At 44.6% G+C, this 19,668-nt stretch overlaps 1 protein-coding gene across 10 annotated transcripts in view; it reads left to right on the forward strand.

The window, feature by feature from the left end:
* PTPRU (protein tyrosine phosphatase receptor type U) overlaps window positions 1-19,668 on the forward strand; it is a 363,596-nt gene that overhangs the window by 130,464 nt on the left and 213,464 nt on the right. For all 10 annotated transcript variants that reach the window (XM_083626763.1, XM_083626762.1, XM_083626766.1 and 7 more), the window contains exon 2: window positions 15,050-15,178. In XM_083626763.1, coding sequence (XP_083482889.1) covers window positions 15,050-15,178 — 129 coding nt within the window. The remainder of the gene's footprint in view (window positions 1-15,049; window positions 15,179-19,668) is intronic.

Below are 19,668 nucleotides of genomic sequence, written 5' to 3' on the forward strand. Positions count from 1 at the left end.
TGAGAATGCAGCTTTCTGCTCAGAGCTCCTACAGTATTGGTGGAAGAGTGCTGTGTTTCTGTAGACTCAGCTTCAAAGCAAATGAGTGGATAGTCCCGTTGGCTCTCTGTAAAATTACTCACAGCGTTTTAAACTTTCTTCTGTTAATATCGGCAAGAGTTTCCCGGCAGCTGCAATCTATTGAAATCTGCCTTTTGCCACTCAGTTGGAATAAAGTCTTGTGTCATACCAGCTCAGCATCTTCTGCTTCTTACAGTGGCCAATATTTTAAAATAATAATAATGGTCTTCAGCACTGACAGAATGAGGTTGTGTCCCTTGATAATCTTGTCCAGTAGCTACAGGCAGAGCTCAACAACGTGCATTGTTAAAACTAGGGAAGCATTTTTTTTTAAATTTTTTGCTTTTAATGGTGACTCTACTTCAAGGCGAGCAAGGCACCAAAATTTCGTGGAGCATTTGTGATGTAGCAGAAGTAGATCCAGTACCTAGTAGAGGAAAGAGCTTGCAAAGGGGCTGTGTTAGTGCAGGTTGGTAGCTCCATCTGCCATTGGTTCTGGCTCCACCTACTCTTGGTCATCTTGCTTGTTGCCCTACCAGTTCCAATGGGCACCAGACACCACTGGGCTGTGAATGTGGGCTGCTGACCACAGGTTGAACTTAGTCCTCAGATGAAAGCTCTCAAACCCTTGACTTGAAAGTCCTTGTGTATATGTGTGTGCATGAGAGAGATAATGTACCCCTTGAAACTGTGCTTGGGATTGAAGAAGCCTCCCAATTCTCCTAAGAGTTGAGTGGTGAGTCGGCATCAGCACCTGGCATCCTGGGGCAGCTGCTAGGGCCCCACAGTAGGGCTCCTGAGCACTGACATCCACCCTAGGCTTTCAAAAGAGCCATGTGGCTGAATCTGTATTCCACCATGTAAAGGTAAAGGGGCCCCTGACCATTAGGTCCAGTTGTGGCTGACTCTGGGGTTGCGGTGCTCATCTCGCTTTATTGGCCGAGGGAGCAGACGTACAGCTTCCGGGTCATGTGGCCAGCATGACTAAGCCACTTCTGGCGAACCAGAGCAGTGCACGGAAATGCCGTTAACCTTCCTGCTGTGGCGGGACCTATTTATCTACTTGCACTTTGACATGCTTTCAAACTGCTAGGTTGGCAGGAGCAGGGACCAAGCAACAGGAGCCGACTTCTGATCAGGAAGTCTGTACATTTCCTCAAATGCCCTGCAGTGTTTTTTGCACACACACACACACACACACACACAGTCCCTGCAAGTCTGCTTAGACAATTAGTTTTAGCACATTATTTTAGCAACTGCAAGTGTTTTAAAATTTGTGATCTTATATTTTATTTTTTTCATGTAACTTGTTTAAATGCTTTTTATTAGTGGTTTTAATGAATGTGTTGGACTATCTACTGTAAACTGCAGAGAAGTCTTTTCTTCTAGTGAGCAGTATATACCGTATTTTTCACTCTATAAGACGCACCAGACCACAAGACGCACCTAGTTTTTGGAGGAGGAAAACAAGAAAAAAACATTCTGAATCTCAGAACCCAGAACAGCAAGAGGGATCGCTTCGCAGTGAAAGCAGCAATCCCTCTTGCTGTTCTGTCTTCGGGGATAGCTGTGCAGCCTGCATTCGCTCCATAAGACACATACACATTTCCCCTTACTTTTTAGGAGGGAAAAAGTGAGTCTTATAGAGCAAAAAATACGGTATATTGTGTTACTAAATAACTATGTTTTGCTGTCTGGGGAATTGCAAGACATTAAAATACCTCCCCCCCCCAGCCAAATCACCGCCTTTTTACATCCTACCCTCAGGTATACCTAGCAGTGATTTCTGTCCCAGCCAATATTAATCACAGTCAGAGCTGTTTCCCTTCTGCTGCAATTCAGTCACATACTACGTTATTCATCTTGTTGTCTGCTCTTTTATGTAACTCTTTACATAACTGATGCAACTGTTTATGCAACTTTGTAACTCAGATTCATTCATTTCAATGTAAAGGAAACATCAACAATGTAAGAAAACCAGACAAACCAAATCATGTGTCATTTGTGGACTTAGCTACAACCATGTGATTGAATACGGATCATATTTGCTTGACTAATTTCTGTTCCTGAGCACAGATGAACGTGGCCTGCAGCATTCACCTGTTGCTTCATTTACCTGAAGGAGCTGTTGGCCTTTTTTTTTTTTTTGCCCGGAACCCTGTTGAACCAGGACCTAATTCTGCTTTGGTGAGTGTGAATTCACCTAATCTAAACGGTGATGGGACTATTTAGCCCCTGTTGTTTTGGCTCTATCTGGGGAATAGGCATTGTGACACCCCACAAAGACATTCTAATACCTTTCACACATGTGGAATGTTAATAGCAGATTCCAAAGGCTTTCTCTTCCTTCTTTTTCTGTTCTTTTTTTTCTTGGTAAAAGCCTTGCTAGCACTTCATGTGGCAAGTAGCAGTCTGGCAGCATTCCTAAACAGAATACTCCACTTGGGAATGGCAACAATACATCATAAATTGCCCTGTGAAGTGGGAGGTTATTCATGCCAACATTAGTGTAGTGGTTCTAGGGGTTGCTCGTGCGTAAGCCGGTGCAAACACCTGGCTGGGTTGCCTGAGTGAACCTTTTCTGTCCGGACAGAACCTCTGTCTCAATCGCTGGCAGAATCCGTCAGTGGGCGTTTCTTAAACTTCTTCCAGCAAAGAAGCTCTTTGATGCCTAGTCTCCTCCTACTCTCTCTGCACGAAAGCCTTCTGCGCAAGGAGGGCGTAGGCAGCGGAGGACCCCTACTCTCCCCGCTGGTCCCCGGCAAGGAGTCATGGGACTGCCTCGCCGCTTCCCCCATCTGCCCCCCTTCTCCACTGGTGCTACGCTGATTCTCTTCCCCAGAAGATGGGCTGCCTCTCCCAATCCCGGGACGCTCTCTGGAATCCCTCTGGATTCTGCTCTCTCCCTCCGGCACTGATGGCAGTTCCCTGACAATTAGTTAAGACTGTGCTGTCTCTTTGGTTCCCTTCTGGACCCTCAAAGGACTGATAAATGGGAAGGATTTGATGGCAATGAACCTGTTTTGCTTGTACAAGGTACCAGGTTCAATCCTTGGCATCTCCTGGGAATGTCCCTCACCTATAACCATGGAGAGCCATTGTCACTCAGCATAGACCAGTGTTCTTCAGTCTTGGTTTCCCAGATGTGGGTGGACTATAACTCCCATCATCCTTGACCATCAAGCTAAGCTGGTTGTGGGTGATGGGAATTCCTGTTCACCCACATCTGGGCAACCAAGGTTGAAGAATGCTGGTGTAGATAATATCGGGGTAGCTTGACCAATTGGTTTGACTTGGTTTAAGGCAGTTTCCTATGTTTCTAACCACAATAAACCACCTATTTCCCTCAAACAGCAGCAGTTTCTGCCATGTTTCACTTGAGGTGGCAGGTGGGCCTCACGCAACCATAAGTATGTATGTTTTTATTTTGAAAATATCTAACAAACAAATTCCCAAGATAGCCTAACAGGGAACGACACCCATGATAAAAGCAGGTTGAAAGCCCTTAAAACATACAAACATACTAAAAGCAGTAGAACTCTTCAAAGCCGTTTAGGGATAATGGAGGAAATGAGGGGTGAATGAGGGGAGTATTTCACTTGGTCCTCATTTTTAAGCGAAACTGACAATTATCCTCTGGATTTTGCACAGCCTTTCTTCCTCCAAAGGGGGGAAAGTACCAAAATGTATAAATACATAGAAATAATACACTTTAGTATAAAGTGCATTTCTAAATGCATTTGATGAGGTAAAATACTTTATCACAGACTACTTATTTACACATGTATTTTAGCTCAACAAATGCATTTAGAAATGCACTTTATCCTGAAGTGTGTGGTATACAGGTACTTATTTCAATCCATTTGTAAATATGATTTTTTTGTACCATTTCACTGATGAATGTGGAGACAATGGAGGGTGAGGATGGCAGATCAAAAGTGCATGGAACCAGAAACAATGCCAGGCAGAACCAACTAATTCCAGTTTTGTCTCCATCCCCCTCTCTGCTGAGTTTTACAGGGGCAAGGGAGAGAAAGTTGATTGCTGCCATGATACCCTTTGGCCTGGCTGAAGGAAAGAAGGCAGGCAGTTCAGGAGCTGACTGAGAACAGTCTGAGCTTGGTGTTGCAGCAACGCATGGCCTCCTTAACAAATGGGTACCGGGTGCAGGGGGAGCAGTGCCAATTGGTGTGGCCTTTCTCCCCCTCTACTACATCCCAACCATCTGTCCTCATATGGAATTCAGTGGGGCTTGCTCCCTGATTAAGCAGATGACAAAAATGCAATCAAAGTCATAGAGGCAACGTTGTCAGTTGGACTTATCACCTGGGCATGGTGCTTCTTTCCAGTTAACCTGGACGGGCTTGCGTGCTACAGCTTAAGGTTATTCATTTTTCATTCCCGAAGCCTAAAAACGAGTACTTTCTAAGTCACAGTGCTTCACAAATTGCACCGAAGGTGGCGTCCAGCTGGCAGGGGGCCTCGCTTAGGAAGATTGAAGCCTGAGTAGCTTTGCTCAGCGTGTGGCTGTTAGTCATGTTAATATTCCTGACAGACGTTCCCGCCTCTAATCCTATCCGAAACGCTGAAAGAGGGAGGAGGGAGGCATTACGCTTAGCTAGACAAAGCCCTTTCAAAGACTGTGCCTTGAATTGTGCTACCGTGCGTTTAACAATTCTGATTTCCGTTTTCATGCTTCTTCTTGCAAGCTAGCTGGGCCCCGTGGGTGGAGGCAAACTTCTTGCTGATGGCGAGACTACTATTAGAGTGCAATAGTTTATTATGCAAAAGGTCCCATGTTTGATGGGAGTTATAGTCCAACAACAGCTGGAGACCCAAGTTTGGGAAACCCTGCACTACATAAAAAATTACCATATTTTTCGCTCTATAAGACGCACTTTTCCCCTCCTAAAAAGTAAGGGGACTTGTGTGTGTGTCTTACGGAGTGAATGCAGGTGGAGGCTCTACTCACTGCTCCCTTTAAAGAGCCCTGTGGAGCATGCCCTTCTCCCTCCTCTGGAAAAAGCCCCCAAGAGCTGCACACATGCTCCGTTCACTCTTTAAAGGTAGCGCGGCTCTTGGGGGAGCCTTCCTCCCACTGCCCGGATGAGGCTTAGCTGCGCGCAGCCTCTTCAGGGCAGGGGAAGCCTTCATCCCGCTGCCTGGGAGAGGCTGCGCACAGCTATCCCAGAAGCCAGAACAGCAAGAGAAGCTATCAGCTATCCCAGAAGCCAGATCCCTTTTGCTGTTCTGGCTTCTGGGATTCAGAATATTTTTTCCCTTGTTTTCCTCCTCCAAAAACTTGGTGCGTCTTATGGTCTGGTGCATCTTATAGAGCGAAGAATGCGGTACATCGTTTTCTGCATTTTTTTTTTTAATTGTTTCCCTTCCATTGAAAATAACTGCCTAACAAAATGTTCCAGTGTGGAGTGCTCCTGTTTAGGCTTTCAGCCAGTCATTCCCTTTTCCCAGCATACTACAGGAGGTTAGAAATAAAGGGGAAAGGGGTGGCACACCCATTTTTTGCTCTGGCCCCACCCATTGCTGGTTTAAACTCCACCCATTTATGGCCTGAGCCTCACCCCCCAACAGATTATCCCTGAGGGAGTGTGGCCCTTATTTTAGGATGGGAGCAGGAATCCAATTCAGTTTGTAGTTAAAGGTGCATGTACCTAATTTGTACTTTCTGAAACAATATACAAACAAAGACAGCTGGAATTTATGCTTCTCTGATTTTTTAAATGCAGCTCTTCAGCCAAGCAACGTGTTAGGAAATGCATCTACTAGGCTAAAGTGCGCACATAAATGCATGCGTCAGTGAGAATGACATACAAAATGCATTACATTACGGAAATTTGCTTTGAGAAAATGCATGCGTTAGGCAAAAATGCATGTGAAAATGTGCCTATCAGGAGAAATTCATACTAAAAAGCTGACCAATTTTCATGAGGACATTTTTCTATATAAATATAAATATAAATATAAATATAAATATAAATATAAATATAAATATAAATATAAATATAAATATAAATATAAATAATATAAATATAAATATAAAATAACCGACCTGGAAATGTGGAGAACTGAATTTAAGACTGGAGTAACAAAAAAGAAAAGAAAAGAAAAGAAAAGAAAAGAAAAGAAAAGAAAAGAAAAGAAAAGAAAAGAAAAGAAAGAAGAAAGACCAAAATTGCCAGAATTGTCCACCCCTATTCTCAACTGACAAGATGTTGCTCACCCTTGATGCAGAATATATTTGGTTGTGTGTGCATTCTTGGTGCGTTTGTGTATTAAATGAGGTCTGCCTTCATGATTCTATGGCTTCGTCTGTGGAACAGAATAATTCTAATTTTAGGGGGATGGAAACCTGAACTGCTGGCTCTGCTATGTCAAATATCCAGCCGTCTGTTTCACTTCCCATAGCCAGCCACCCCCCATCCCCAAAAGTGCTTTTACTGGCTTTGAAATAAATTGTGGCTGCTTCCCCCAACACACACACAACCCCAGCCATTGTATTAATAGCCCTGGCTCTATTAGAATAAGTTGTAAAATGACAAATGGCCTGGCATTTGAGATGACTGCACCGTACTGTTTGTCTGAACTTGCTTGGCTCCTTTATCCCAAATCGCTTGAGAGGTGGAAATAAATATTCTCGGTTTCGCATCAAGCGAGCAAATGACTTGCAACATAGGGGTGAGTGAAGGAGGAAGAGAGGGAGCTGCTTCCTAGGGGAATGAGCGGTTATCCATTCCAAGAATGTGAAACGAGGAATCTATCTTTCTATATTTTGCCAAGCTGCATGGAGAGGGAGAGATGGCTTTGGCATGCCATTCTCTTCAGCAGGTGTGGAAGAAATAAAATTTGAGTTCCTACTTGCTAAAGTTGGTATTTATGTATGTGTGGAATGGAATACAGTGGTTGTTGTTTAGTCGTTTAGTCATGTCTGACTCTTCGTGACCCCATGGACCAGAGCACACCAGGCACTCCTGTCTTCCACTGCCTCCCGCAGTTTGGTCAGGCTCATGTTTGTAGCTGCGAGAACACTGTCCAACCATCTCGTCCTCTGTCGTCCCCTTCTCCTTGTGCCCTCCATCTTTCCCAACATCAGGGTCTTTTCCAGGGAGTCTTCTCTTCTCATGAGGTGGCCAAAGTATTGGAGCCTCAGCTTCAGGATCTGTCCTTCCAGTGAGCACTCAGGGCTGATTTCCTTAAGAATGGATACGTTTGATCTTCTTGCAGTCCATGGGACTCTTAAGAGTCTCCTCCAGCACCATAATTCAAAAGCATCAATTCTTTGGTGATCAGCCTTCTTTATGGTCCAGCTCTCACTTCCATACATCACTACTGGGAAAACCATGGCTTTAACTATATGGACCTTTGTTGGCAAGGTGATGTCTCTGCTTTTTAAGATAATACAGTGGTACCTCTGGTTAAGAACTTAATTCGTTCTGGAGGTCCGTTCTTAACTTGAAACTGTTCTTAACCTGAGGTACCACTTTAGCTAATGGGGCCTCCCGCTACCACCGCCACAATTTGTGTTCTCATCCTGAAGCAAAGGTCTTAATCTGAGGTACTATTTCTGGGTTAGCAGAGTCTGTAACCTGAAGCGTCTGTAACCTGAAGCGTCTGTAACCCGAGGCACCACTGTAGAATGAAGGAGCAGGGGCTCAGAGACACTATTCCTGTTGCAGCAATTCCATATCCTGCCCTGGTGTTAAGCTTTGTTCCTCTGCTGACTGTAGCAAGATCTCTTCACTGCCATTGGGGATGGAAACCAAGCCTCATGAGGAATGGTTGAGGGAATTTGGTATAATTAGCCAGGAGAAGAGAAGACGGGGGGGGGGTGTGTGATAGGATAGCCGTCATCAAATATCTGAAGGGCTGTCCCGTGGAAGATGGAGCAAGCTTGTTTTCTCTTGCTCCGGAGGGTAGGATTGTTCCGTTGAGAGTCTGTCAAGGCTGCGAACAGCAGGACTGTCGTAGCGTCCAGTCCACTTCCACTGTGCCAACCTGTTTCTCCCAGCTACATCAGTGCCTGTGTGGAAGGAATCTCAGCCATGCAGTAAAACTCTCATACAACAGCTGCTTCTATTCTACGAAGCTTTATTGTACAGCGGCAAAACAACAACCAGGAGATAGCGAAGATATGATGCTTCTCCTGTCGTAGCCAAAACAGAAAGTAAAAACTGTTCACATAACAAAGTACAAACCCCATATGTGACATGTTTATGGGACATGGGTGGCGCTGTGGGTTAAACCACAGAGCCTAGGGCTTGCTGATCAGAAGGTTGGCAGTTCGAATCCCTGCAACAGGGTGAGCTCCCGTTGCTTGGTCCCTACTACTGTCAACCTAGCAGTTCGAAAGTACGTCAAAGTGCAAGTAGATAAATAGGTACTGCTCCGGCGGGAAGGTAAACTGCGTTTCCGTGTGCTGCTCTGTTTCGCCAGAAGCAGCTTAGTCATGCTGGCCACATGACGCGGAAGCTGTATGCCGGCTCCCTCGGCCAATAAAGCGAGATGAGCGCCGCAACCCCAGAGTCGGTCACTACTGGACCTAATGGTCAGGGGTCCCTTTTCCTTTACCTTTACCATATGTGAACACACTCCAGTGACAGGACATCATTTCCCTTGAGCTGTTAACCCTGTAAGCTCTGGGTATCCTCACAAGGATCTGAACCAATGGATTCACATTATGAGAAAGGAGAGTCTAACTAAACATTAGGAAGAACTTTCTGATGGTAAGAGCTGTTTGACAGCTGAACGAACTACCTCAGAAGGTGGTGGACTCTCTCCTTCATTGAAGGTTTCTCAACAGAAGTTAGATGGCCAAGTGCCAGGGATTCATTAGCTGTGTTTCTTTCATTGCAGGGGGTGGGACTAGATGACCCTTGAGACCCCATCCTTCTATGATTCTAAGAACTGCCTTGTCCTCCCATGAGTGAATGTGCTTGTGCACTTCCATTCTGCCTTACTTCAAGCTGTTCCTTCTTGCAAGCTGTTTTAGGGCATAAGGGGACTTTGCATGGATATGTGTGTTTTCAAAATAGCTGCCTGACGCACAGAGCAACAGAAGCCAATAAGTAATTAATAGACTGTTGGCTGGAACATACCCAGTTGCCTGCGCCATCCTCTCCGCAGGGCTAGGTCGCTTTGATTGGGGCCGTCTGGAGCAAAGTCACAGCTCCCAGCTCTGCAGACTTGGCAGATGGACAGAACTGAACGTTGAATACATTGCTGGGTCAGCTGTTCTTGGGGTGTGTATGTGAAGAGTCTAGTAAAGAAGAATAGCACAAGCTGGCCTCACCTTTGTGTTACCTTTGCTCAAGAAAACAGTTCCCAGTACGTTTCCAAGCACAATTCAAAGTGTTGGTGCTGACCTTTATAAAAGGCCTTGGCCCAGTATACCTGAAGGAGCATCTCCACCCCCATCGTTCAGCCCAGACACTGAGGTCCAGCTCCGAGGGCCTTCTGGCAGTTCCCTCCCTGCAAGAAGTGAGGTTGCAGGGAACCAGGCAGAGGGCCTTCTTGGTAGTGGCACCTGCCCTGTGGAACGCCCTCCCATCAGATGTCAAGGAAATAAACAACTATCTGACTTTTAGAAGACATCTGAAGGCAGCCCTGTTTAGGGAAGTTTTTAATGTTTGATGTTTTGTCATGTTTTTAATATTCTTTTGGAAGCCTCCCAGAGTGGCTGGGGAAATCCAGTCAGATGTGGTGTGTGTGACCTCTAGATCCCGGGTGGGCCCAGTGCTTCTAGAGAACAGACCCCAGAGAGAGATGGTATCTTAGATCAGGATTTGACCTTGGAAACACACCTCAGTGCTCTTCCTTCTTCAGAATTTTGATCAGCAGGAAGAACAGACTATCCTCAAACTTTGAGGACACCAGTTCCAAACCCAGCACACTCCACAGTTGCTTCCCCGTGGCTGCAGACAAAAGTTTCTAGAGCAAGTGGCTCCCCTTTTAGAGTGAAAGCCTAATTCATTGTGAGGGTGGAGCCAACAGCCTGAAGGAAGCCCTATTTAAGGCTTAGTCTGTGTATGCAGCTTGCTGGAGCAACATGAAAGTTCTCTTTGCATGTGGGTGGGGGCATCATGAGGGGTGGCCCCCTTTCCTGACCCATCCTAGAAGCTGACACTTTGTTGTACCTTGGAATTTAACTCTTTGCTGGCCTGCCTTTGAGGAATTTGAGTCTGGGCTGACCTAACTCTACTCAGCAGATCCTGGATATTGACTTGAGTAGTATTTTGCTCCAGGGATCCAGCTGGGACAGGCCTGGGCCTGGACCACTTTCTCCAGCAGGGACCGCTGCCTGAAACAGAACAGCTGGCCAGGGCTGATTGGAGTTGAACAACATATTGCGAGCGACTAATTCCCCACTGCTGCTCTTAATTGTCTCTGAAAATAACACGGAAATAAGCACTAAGCACACTGTATTGTAGCTTTACATGGCTTTTCTGTTAGGTGAAAGCTCGAATATAGCACATAAACTAACAGGTAGGGCAACATTGGGGAAATGGAATCACTTGCCATGTGAATGCAGCCAAACAACCCAGATAGAGCATTGCCCTCTTTTAAGGTTGGGACACTTGGCCACCCAATTCTTGATTTCTTGCTGCTTCTTTTTAGCCGCAAAGCTGCATCAGGGTTGGAGAACAGCCTGCTAATTGCCTCGTGGAGATATTGAACTGGTGGTGCATCTTTTTAAAACTCCAGCGAAGGACCTTGGGGGAGCAGAGCTGACCGGTGTGACTTGGGGATGGGAAGAGGAAAGAGATTGTTAAACAAGTAACGAAATAATAAATAGGTTCTGCCTGGACCGTTCAGGGGCCATTTGCCTTTGCTCATTCTGCTTGCTCAGAACTTTCTTAATATGCCTGCTCCCGTTGGCTCAGGGGGCCAGCATTAATTATTGCTGAAGCACTGCCCTGCTTGTAATCTGTGGCTTTAATGGAACAATAGGTCAGCACTCAACAAGCTGGGCTGTGCCAGTTAACAGGCTACACACACACACACACACACACACACACTTACATCGAACCCCAGAGCCTTCAAGGCTTGGCATCCTGAGGTCTTAGGCAATAGAAGATGGTGTGTGTGTGTGTGTGTGTGTACACAATATGATCACTGCATGAAACAGCATAGCCCGGCTGCTGAACTCCGACAGCTTGTGGGAAGAGGGCTTTGATGGATTTGGGAATGACTTTATTCTGCAAGGCTGAGGATGAGCCATAAAACCTTCCACCTTGCAGATTGCTACAGGCATTATCCCCCTCCTTAAAAAAAGTTGCAGTCATTTCTTTATTGGTAATGTTCTTAAATGCATTTAAAAAATGCTCTTGCGAGGAAGCTTCCCATTGCAGTGAGCAGCACTCGGCAGCACCTCATGGTATGGGGGATCTTTTCTGATTTTATGCTTTACATTTTCTATGAAAAGCCCAAACAGCATTTACCTATGCCAGAGATCCTTGAGAGTCACAGCCAGTCAGAGTAGATCAGTCTTCCCCAACCTGCTACCTTCCAGTTGTCTTGGACTACAGCTGGCATCTTACCTGATGGTTGACCACAGTGGGAGGGTCTGATGTGAGTTGTAGCCCAACAATAAAAATCTGCAGGGTGCATGGAGTAGATAGACCAAAGGCAGCTTCCTAGGTCTAGTAGCCATTGATTACATTGGCTTTTTTTAGCTGCCGTGTCACACTGTTGGCTCATGTCAAGTTTGTGGTCAATCTAGGAGTCTTGGTTGACCACAAACTTGACATGAGCCAACAGTGTGACACGGCAGCTAAAAAAGCCAATGTAATTCTGGGCTGCATCAATAGGAGTATAGCATCTAGATCAAGGGAAGTAATAGTGCCACTGTATTCTGCTCTGGTCAGACCTCACCTGGAGTACTGTGTCCAGTTCTGGGCACCACAGTTCAAGAAGGACACTGACAAACTGGAACATGTCCAGAGGAGGGCAACCAAAATGGTCAAAGGCCTGGAAACGATGCCTTATGAGGAACGGCTAAGGGAGCTGGGCATGTTTAGCCTGGAGAAGAGGAGGTTAAGGGGTGATATGATAGCCATGTTCAAATATATAAAAGGATGTCACATAGAGGAGGGAGAAAGGTTGTTTTCTGCTGCTCCAGAGAAGCGGACACGGAGCAATGGTTCCAAACTACAAGAAAGAAGATTCCACCTAAACATTAGGAAGAACTTCCTGACAGTAAGAGCTGTTCGACAGTGGAATTTGCTGCCAAGGAGTGTGGTGGAGTCTCCTTCTTTGGAGGTCTTTAAGCAGAGGCTTGACAACCATATGTCAGGAGTGCTCTGATGGTGTTTCCTGCTTGGCAGGGGGTTGGACTCGATGGCCCTTGTGGTCTCTTCCAACTCTATGATTCTATGATTCTATGATAGATAGCCTCCATGCAGTTGTTTGCTCTATTTGAAATCTGGTGGCCAATGTCACGCCTTTTGGCACCTCCTTCCTCCATGCTCTGATTTACTTAAATGGCATTATAAAATGACCACCATAACCTCTGGGAGGGGGGTGCAGAGATAACATTAGGCTTCCATGCAGAGGGATAAGCACACATTCTCAAACACTGTAAAGCTCATTGCAAATGTAAAGCTCTGCATCGATGCTTAGTAGTGGCTCCTGAGCCCCATTTCACCAAAGTGCTAGAATGCAGCAACATTGTCTGCTCTTAGCTCATTTTGTTTTGGTTTTGGTCCAGTTCTCTAGGTGAGTCAGATCAAAAAGATGCTCTCAAATAAGCCATCTCGTCTGTGTTGGCTGAGCAGCCTGGGGCAGGGATTGGGGAGGTGAGAATCAGGAAGGCAGTCTGTAAGGTTCTGTAGAGATGACACATTCTGGAATAAAATACAGTCCCCTAAAATATGAGACATCTGTCAGCCCTACCTTCATCCATTAAAGGCTCTGTATCCCATTTAACAAGACCTTTGGGTGGTTGGTGCTTTCAGCCCATTAAATGACGTCCTGTCCTGTAAAATTCTCCAGATGGAGCACCATTGAAATGATCCTAGTAGAAGTGAGACCAGTCAACATGCATGGATTTCAGTAGCTGGCTAGCATGTTGATAGGTGTGGGCTATCACTTGGGACAGGGAAGGGAAATGTGCTTCAAAACAACAATGCCTGCCTGCTAATATCAGTTGCTGCTTTGCATGATGCAAAACCATCCAATTACAGAGTGGTTGAGGCAGCATTGCTGCATAGTGATGTAGCAAAAAGTATATCAGGCTGGCAGAAGTAGAGAACTGCACAGTCCTCTGTGCAAACTTAAGTCCTGCTAGTTCCATTTGCATGCAGTGATTAGCCAAAGCATGGCTAAGCATGTATGAGTTAGCAGGCAGGTATTCACAGCAAAAAATAATCACTTCTTTGCTCTTCCCCTGGCCAGCCTGCTGCTGTGCTGTCTGGATCTAAGCTGTGTGTTGAGCTAGCTTTATGTCTGAACCTGGCCTTGTGATTTCTCACCCCTGGACATGCTACAAGAGGTAACCCAAGGCCACATCTACACTATAAAGCAGTGCCATTCCCCTTTAAGCAGACATTGCCCAAAAGAATCCTGGGAATCTGTTGTAGTGTGTTAAAATGCTGAGAGTTGTTAGGAGACCACTGTTTTTCTCACAGAGCTCTGTGAGGGGAATAGGAATCTCCTAAAGCAGGCAATAAGCAAACTCAGCCCTCCAGATGTTTTGGGACTACAATTCCCATCATCCCTGACCACTGGTCCTGTTAGCTAGGGATGGTGGGAGTTGTAGTCCCAAAACATCTGGAGGGCCGAGTTTGCTTATGCCCGTCCTAAAGACTCCCCACACCCTTAAAACAACGGCGGTTCCCAGGACTCTTTGGGGAAAGCCATGACTGTTACAGTGGCACCATAGTGCTTTAAATATACTATGTAGGTAATGCCCAAGAACAAACATTTTTTGTAGCTTGTGGTTTATACCTAACCATGCTTTGGCTTAGTCTTATGGGGAGCCGGGCTACTATGTTCAGTGGGGCTTATTTCATAGCAAGTGTCCTTTATATAGCAGTCCAAACAATTTGCATTATATATGTGCCAGATATAGACTATTTTACTCTTCCCTGCTTCCCCCCACCTCACATCTTGTGGCCCTACAATACCCACCCCTTTAATCAGTGTTTAGCTGTGCTGAATCCTGTTTTGATTTTAAATATCTTGATGGGTCTAGAACCTGATGGGACTCCTGGGGTTTTTACAAGTTTCATACTAGCAGGGGAAACTTAAATTTGGGGAAACGGGGTGGGAGAGCAAGGAGAGCATTTGCAAATTCTCTTTTGTCCAAGTTGTTATTTTCTGTTCTGTCAGTGGTGACAGGTGAGGTGGCTTTGCTAATTGAAGTGATAAAAGAAGTTGGGATGAGCCATGCAAGGAAATAATTATGAAGCGCTGGCATCACACTGAGATGCCCTTAACTTGCATGCTGATGGCTCTGACACTCTCCACTGCCACTGCCGCCTCCCCGTGTCCCTGTGTAAAGGCAACAGTTCCCCACATCAGAACGTAAGGGGCTTGCTGGATCAGGCCAAAGGCCCATTTAGTCCTGCATCCTGTTTTCACAGTGGCAACCCAGATGCCTTTAGGAAGTCCACAAGCTGGGAGTGTGTGCAACAGCACTCTTCCCATTTGTAGTTCCTTACAACCGGTATTCAGAGCCACACAGCTTCCAGCAGTAGATCTCAGGTGGAGACTAGGCAGCCATCTGTTGGCGGTGCTCTAAATCTGGATTTCCTGCATTTGAGCTAGATGACCTACAAGTTCTCCTTCAGCTCTTTGAAACGAGAGCTGTAAGGCAGGATGGATTTCAACGGTGGAAATACCTATCGATTGTGTCCTTTGTGTGCTTTCTCTGATGTTTTCTGTGTCCTCTTAAGATTTGTTTTGTGTCTCTCTTTCTGGGAAAAATATGCTGTCCTTCACCCCAATGTTTCTTTTTGTCTCTATCCCACAGCTGGCTGTACTTTTGAAGAAGACGGGGACTTAAACCAGTGTGAGTATAGCCAAGGTGTTGAGGATGACTTTGATTGGCAGCTGACCCGGAGCTACCTCATGCCCCACCTGACATCTGATCTTCCTCATGGTGAGTTGGAACAAGAAAGAGTCTTGTGGCATTTTGTAGACTAAGAAATGCATTTGGCACCAGCTTTCATGAACCATAGTCCATTTGTTCAGTTGGCCAACTAAATGTGTATGTGTTAACAACAACAACAACAACAACAACAGCATTACTTATACCCAGCCTATCTGACTGGTTCGCCCCAGCTACTCTGGGTGGCTTTCAAAAGAAAATATAAAAAACAATGAAATGTATATACACATACACATCTGAATACCAAGGGAAGAAGAGGGAAAGTATTATTTTAAAAGTAAGGTCAAGGGATTCTCCAATAAGTATGAATAGGTCTATCACAGCAAACAAACACATAGGAAGATGCCTTTTTCTGAGTCAGACTATGTTCGCAGTTGTTTTCCAAAATATCTGAAGGGCACCGGGGTGGGGAAGACTGAATCATAACCTGGTTAGAAGGAACAGGTCTTATACTCTATTCTAATATACATATATAGTTTTTGACAAGCATCTGGAGCAATTTGCTGCTGCATTAAAGTTTGCAGATGATGTAAAGATATGAGAGATTGGTGATGAATAATGAAGAGGACTTGGCAGTCATGTGCAAAGCTCCATGGATTGCTTGGTAAGCTTAGATAGTTCCAACAATACATGCATTAAGGTTTGAAAAACACCAAGGTCATACATCTAGGAATGACAATGCAGGTAATTTCTGGGGTTGGATGGAAACCGTGTCTTAAAAAGCAGAGCTGCTCTGGAAGCGACTTAATGGTCATCAGGATTTGACCTTTACACAGTTGGGTATTTTAACATCACACCAAGCAATTATTCTCCCCAGCTAGCAATTAGTTTCTTCTCTACATGAAATGCCTTGTTCTATTCCATAATGGCTGTATTTGGAGAATAACCTTTGTAGTCTTCTGCATAAGGAGCAAAGGATGTTGTCATATATTGTGGCTGGGTCAGATTATTTGTTCATCTAGCCTAACGTGGTCTACTTTTCTTGTCTACATTTTAAGAAGTTCTACAGGGACTTAGACAGAAGTGGGATCTTTAAGTGAATCTGTTCAGCCAGACTTAAGAAATGGACAGGCTTATTTTTGGAGGTGATGCTCCTTTGGTCATATAAGTCCTGACCATTAATTGCAGCATGGACATCTGTAGCTAGTTTTTCAAATGATTTGCAAGGCTATTGAACTCTATTGAAATTGTACAGTAAAATATGGGAAATAGTCTTCACAGAGAATCTAATCCAACAACCTCACATGAGTAAAGGCCAAAAGAAGAATTATGTATTCACAGCAGACTTAATGCAGCACATAGGTAGACTATGGAACTCACTCCCACAAGAGGCAGTTAACGCCACCAACCTAGATGTCTTTAAGAGAGGATTAGGCAAATTCATGGAGGTGATGGGCTATTGATGGTGAGTAGCCATGATGGTTATGATCTGCCTCCACAGCTGGAGGTAGTAATGATTCAGAAAACCAGTTGCTGGAAACCATAGGAGGGGAGAATGTGCTATTGTGCCCAAGTCCTGTTTGCAGGTTTCCCATGTGTTTCTGGTTGGCCAGTGTGAGAATGGGATGCTGGACTGGATCGGTTGTTGGGCTGATCTGGCAGGCTTTCCTTATATTCTCAGGTTCTTACAACTGATGAAGTTTCGTAATGTATACAGACAAAACAGAAAATTCAAAACCCGTGCTGAAAGTCTTGAACAACTTATGGATTGTGTAATACTGTGTTAAATTTGAATAGTATGTGTGAACTTAACTCTCTTCTCTAATATTGAATAATTACTTGTGTCTCAGTGAGAAACAATCTGCAGTTTATTGTTGCAATGGTTTGTCTTCATTGTTATTTTATTTTCTGACCCTGGCACTGTTGCTTGAATGTTGCTTATTTATTAATAGTCTTTATATGCTGCTTTCATCCCTAACTCCATCCACTTGAATTGGGCCCGAAAGCATACCTGAGAGCCCAGAACAGCTGACATAAGCCAGACTGAGTTTCTTGCATTGAGTCGAGGGTTGGACTGGATGACCTATAAGGGACTTTCGTACTCAAAAATTCTGTGCTTCTTATGTGTGTGTTCCCATCTCCCAAGATCTATAAGGAGATGGTGAGCTGCTTTCTGCATCAATTTATCTTCAGGAGTAGTCCCATGTAGAGAGTGTGCTAGCCATCAGTCTTGAGGGTTAACGAAAGCATATATCAGCATAGTGGAATAGCACACTAAATAACACAATGGAAATGTTGAGTACACTGTGCTCACTGCCATTGTCATGTGGATTTGGCACTCACGAGCTATTGTGGGAGAAAGCAAAATGACAGTCCAAAGTAAGCAAATGAGTAATTTTCAGCAAAGGGGCTCCAGTCATTGTGCGATGGATGGTTTCCCTAGCTGTAAATCCAGCAGCCTTATACTTTCTCCATTATTTTCGTGAGATAAGACATCTGACCCAAGAAATGGAACCAAGGACAGCCGAGGATGATAAATTGCATCTCCAGTGATATACCTTTATCACTATAGAAGGCTTTTAACCTGCCTTTTATCTGGGGGGCTCAGACCATGCTAAATGTGCCATTTACAGAAACTTCTGCTCATCCATAGCTGCTAAGTGCCTGTCTAGATACAAAGGTTTTGCTTTCACCGAAGAAGCGGTATTAGGCGATACATAAATGACAACAAGTGGGTGATGTCACCAATCTGCATTTACGGAAAGTCCGCATTGCAGAATTTTCTTGCTTCTGATTAGCCATGGGTGGCTTCCCTCCCAAGATTAATTTGGAATTGGCTCGGCCATTAAGAGCATCACTGGAAAATTCTTGCATGGGGGCGGGACACACACACACAACTTTTCTACCATTCTCTAAATGGACTTGCAGTGTTGGCATCCGAGTTGGCATTGTTGGGCAACTGCTGAGGCCTATACCCCTGCCCTATACCCCTGCAGGGAGCCCAGTGCCAGCCTTCCGGCTCTGCTGCTGCAACCCTTCAGGGTTGCAGCCTGTGAAGCTGCCCCTCTCCAAGTGAGTGAGCAGCAACAGGGGCAAATAGAAGGAAGAGCAGCAGCAGCCTCTGCTCATCTTGCCCTCTCCTTTTGGATGGTGTCTTGTCCTTTGCCTCAGGGTCACTGTGTTGGCCCATGGAGGACTCTTGATTCAGGTGATGCCTTGGTCACCCCAGTCGAGAGGGAGTCCCTGGCTGCACCTTCTACACTGCTTTGGCCTAAGGTTGTGACTTTACTGTCTGTTTGTTTTTTTTTTTTATAATATTTTTATTCAAGATTTTTTTCCATATAAACATAACATACATAACATACATAAACATACAAAGACAAAAACAAAACAAAAAACATGTACCATTTCATATCCTAATTTCTTATACCTTTCTTCCCCGACTTCCTCATGCCTCCCTTTCCTGTATTCCAAATTCTTATCGATTACTCAGCAAATCTTCCCTTATTTTAATTTAGATTTAAACTAATCTTCCTTATTCTCCTTGTCTTAACCATTGCTAATAGTAACCATTTACTTTCCAGTCCAACATCATTCTAACTTTCATTAACTTTGTGATATTTCTTTAAATAGTCCTTGAATTTTTTCCATTCTTCTTGCGCTGCTTCTCTTCCCTGGTTTCGGATTCTGCTCGTCATTTCTGCCAAGCCCATGTAGTCTATCACCTTCATCTGCCATTCTTCCAGTGTGGGTAGCTCTTCCGTCTTCCAGTACTTCGCAATGAGTATTCTAGCTGCTGTTGTAGCATACATAAAGAAAGTTATATCCGTCTTTAACACCCCTTGGCCGACAATACCCAAGAGAAAGGCCTCTGGTTTCTTGGGGAAAGTATATTTAAATACCTTTTTAAGTTCATTATAGATCATTTCCCAGAATGCCTTAATCTTCGGGCAAGTCCACCAAAGATGAAAAAATGTACCTTCAGTTTCTTTACATTTCCAACATTTATTATCAGGCAAATGGTAAATCTTTGCAAGCTTGACTGGGGTTATGTACCACCTATATATCATTTTCATAATATTTTCTCTTAAGGCATTACATGCCGTAAATTTCATCCCGGTGGTCCACAACTTTTCCCAATCAGCAAACAAAATATTATGACCAATGTCCTGAGCCCATTTAATCATGGCTGATTTAACCGTTTCATCTTGTGTATTCCATTTCAGCAGCAAAGTGTACATTTTTGACAAATTCTTAGTACTGGGTTCTAACAGTTCTGTCTCCAATTTTGATTTTTCCACCTGGAAGCCAATTTTACTGTCCAGTTTAAACGCTTCATTTATTTGATGATAGTGCAACCAATCTCTCACCTTCCCTTTTAATTTCTCAAAGCTCTGCAATCTCAGTTTGTCCCCTTCCTTTTCCAAAATTTCCCAGTATCTTGGCCACTTGGACTCCATGTTTAACTTTTTAACTGCCTTAGCTTCCATTGGCGACAGCCACCTTGGAGTTTTATTTTCCAGCAAGTCTTTATATCTAAC

Source organism: Podarcis filfolensis (genome assembly GCF_964270895.1).
Source record: "Podarcis filfolensis genome assembly, chromosome: 8".
Lineage (NCBI taxonomy): Eukaryota > Metazoa > Chordata > Lepidosauria > Squamata > Lacertidae > Podarcis > Podarcis filfolensis.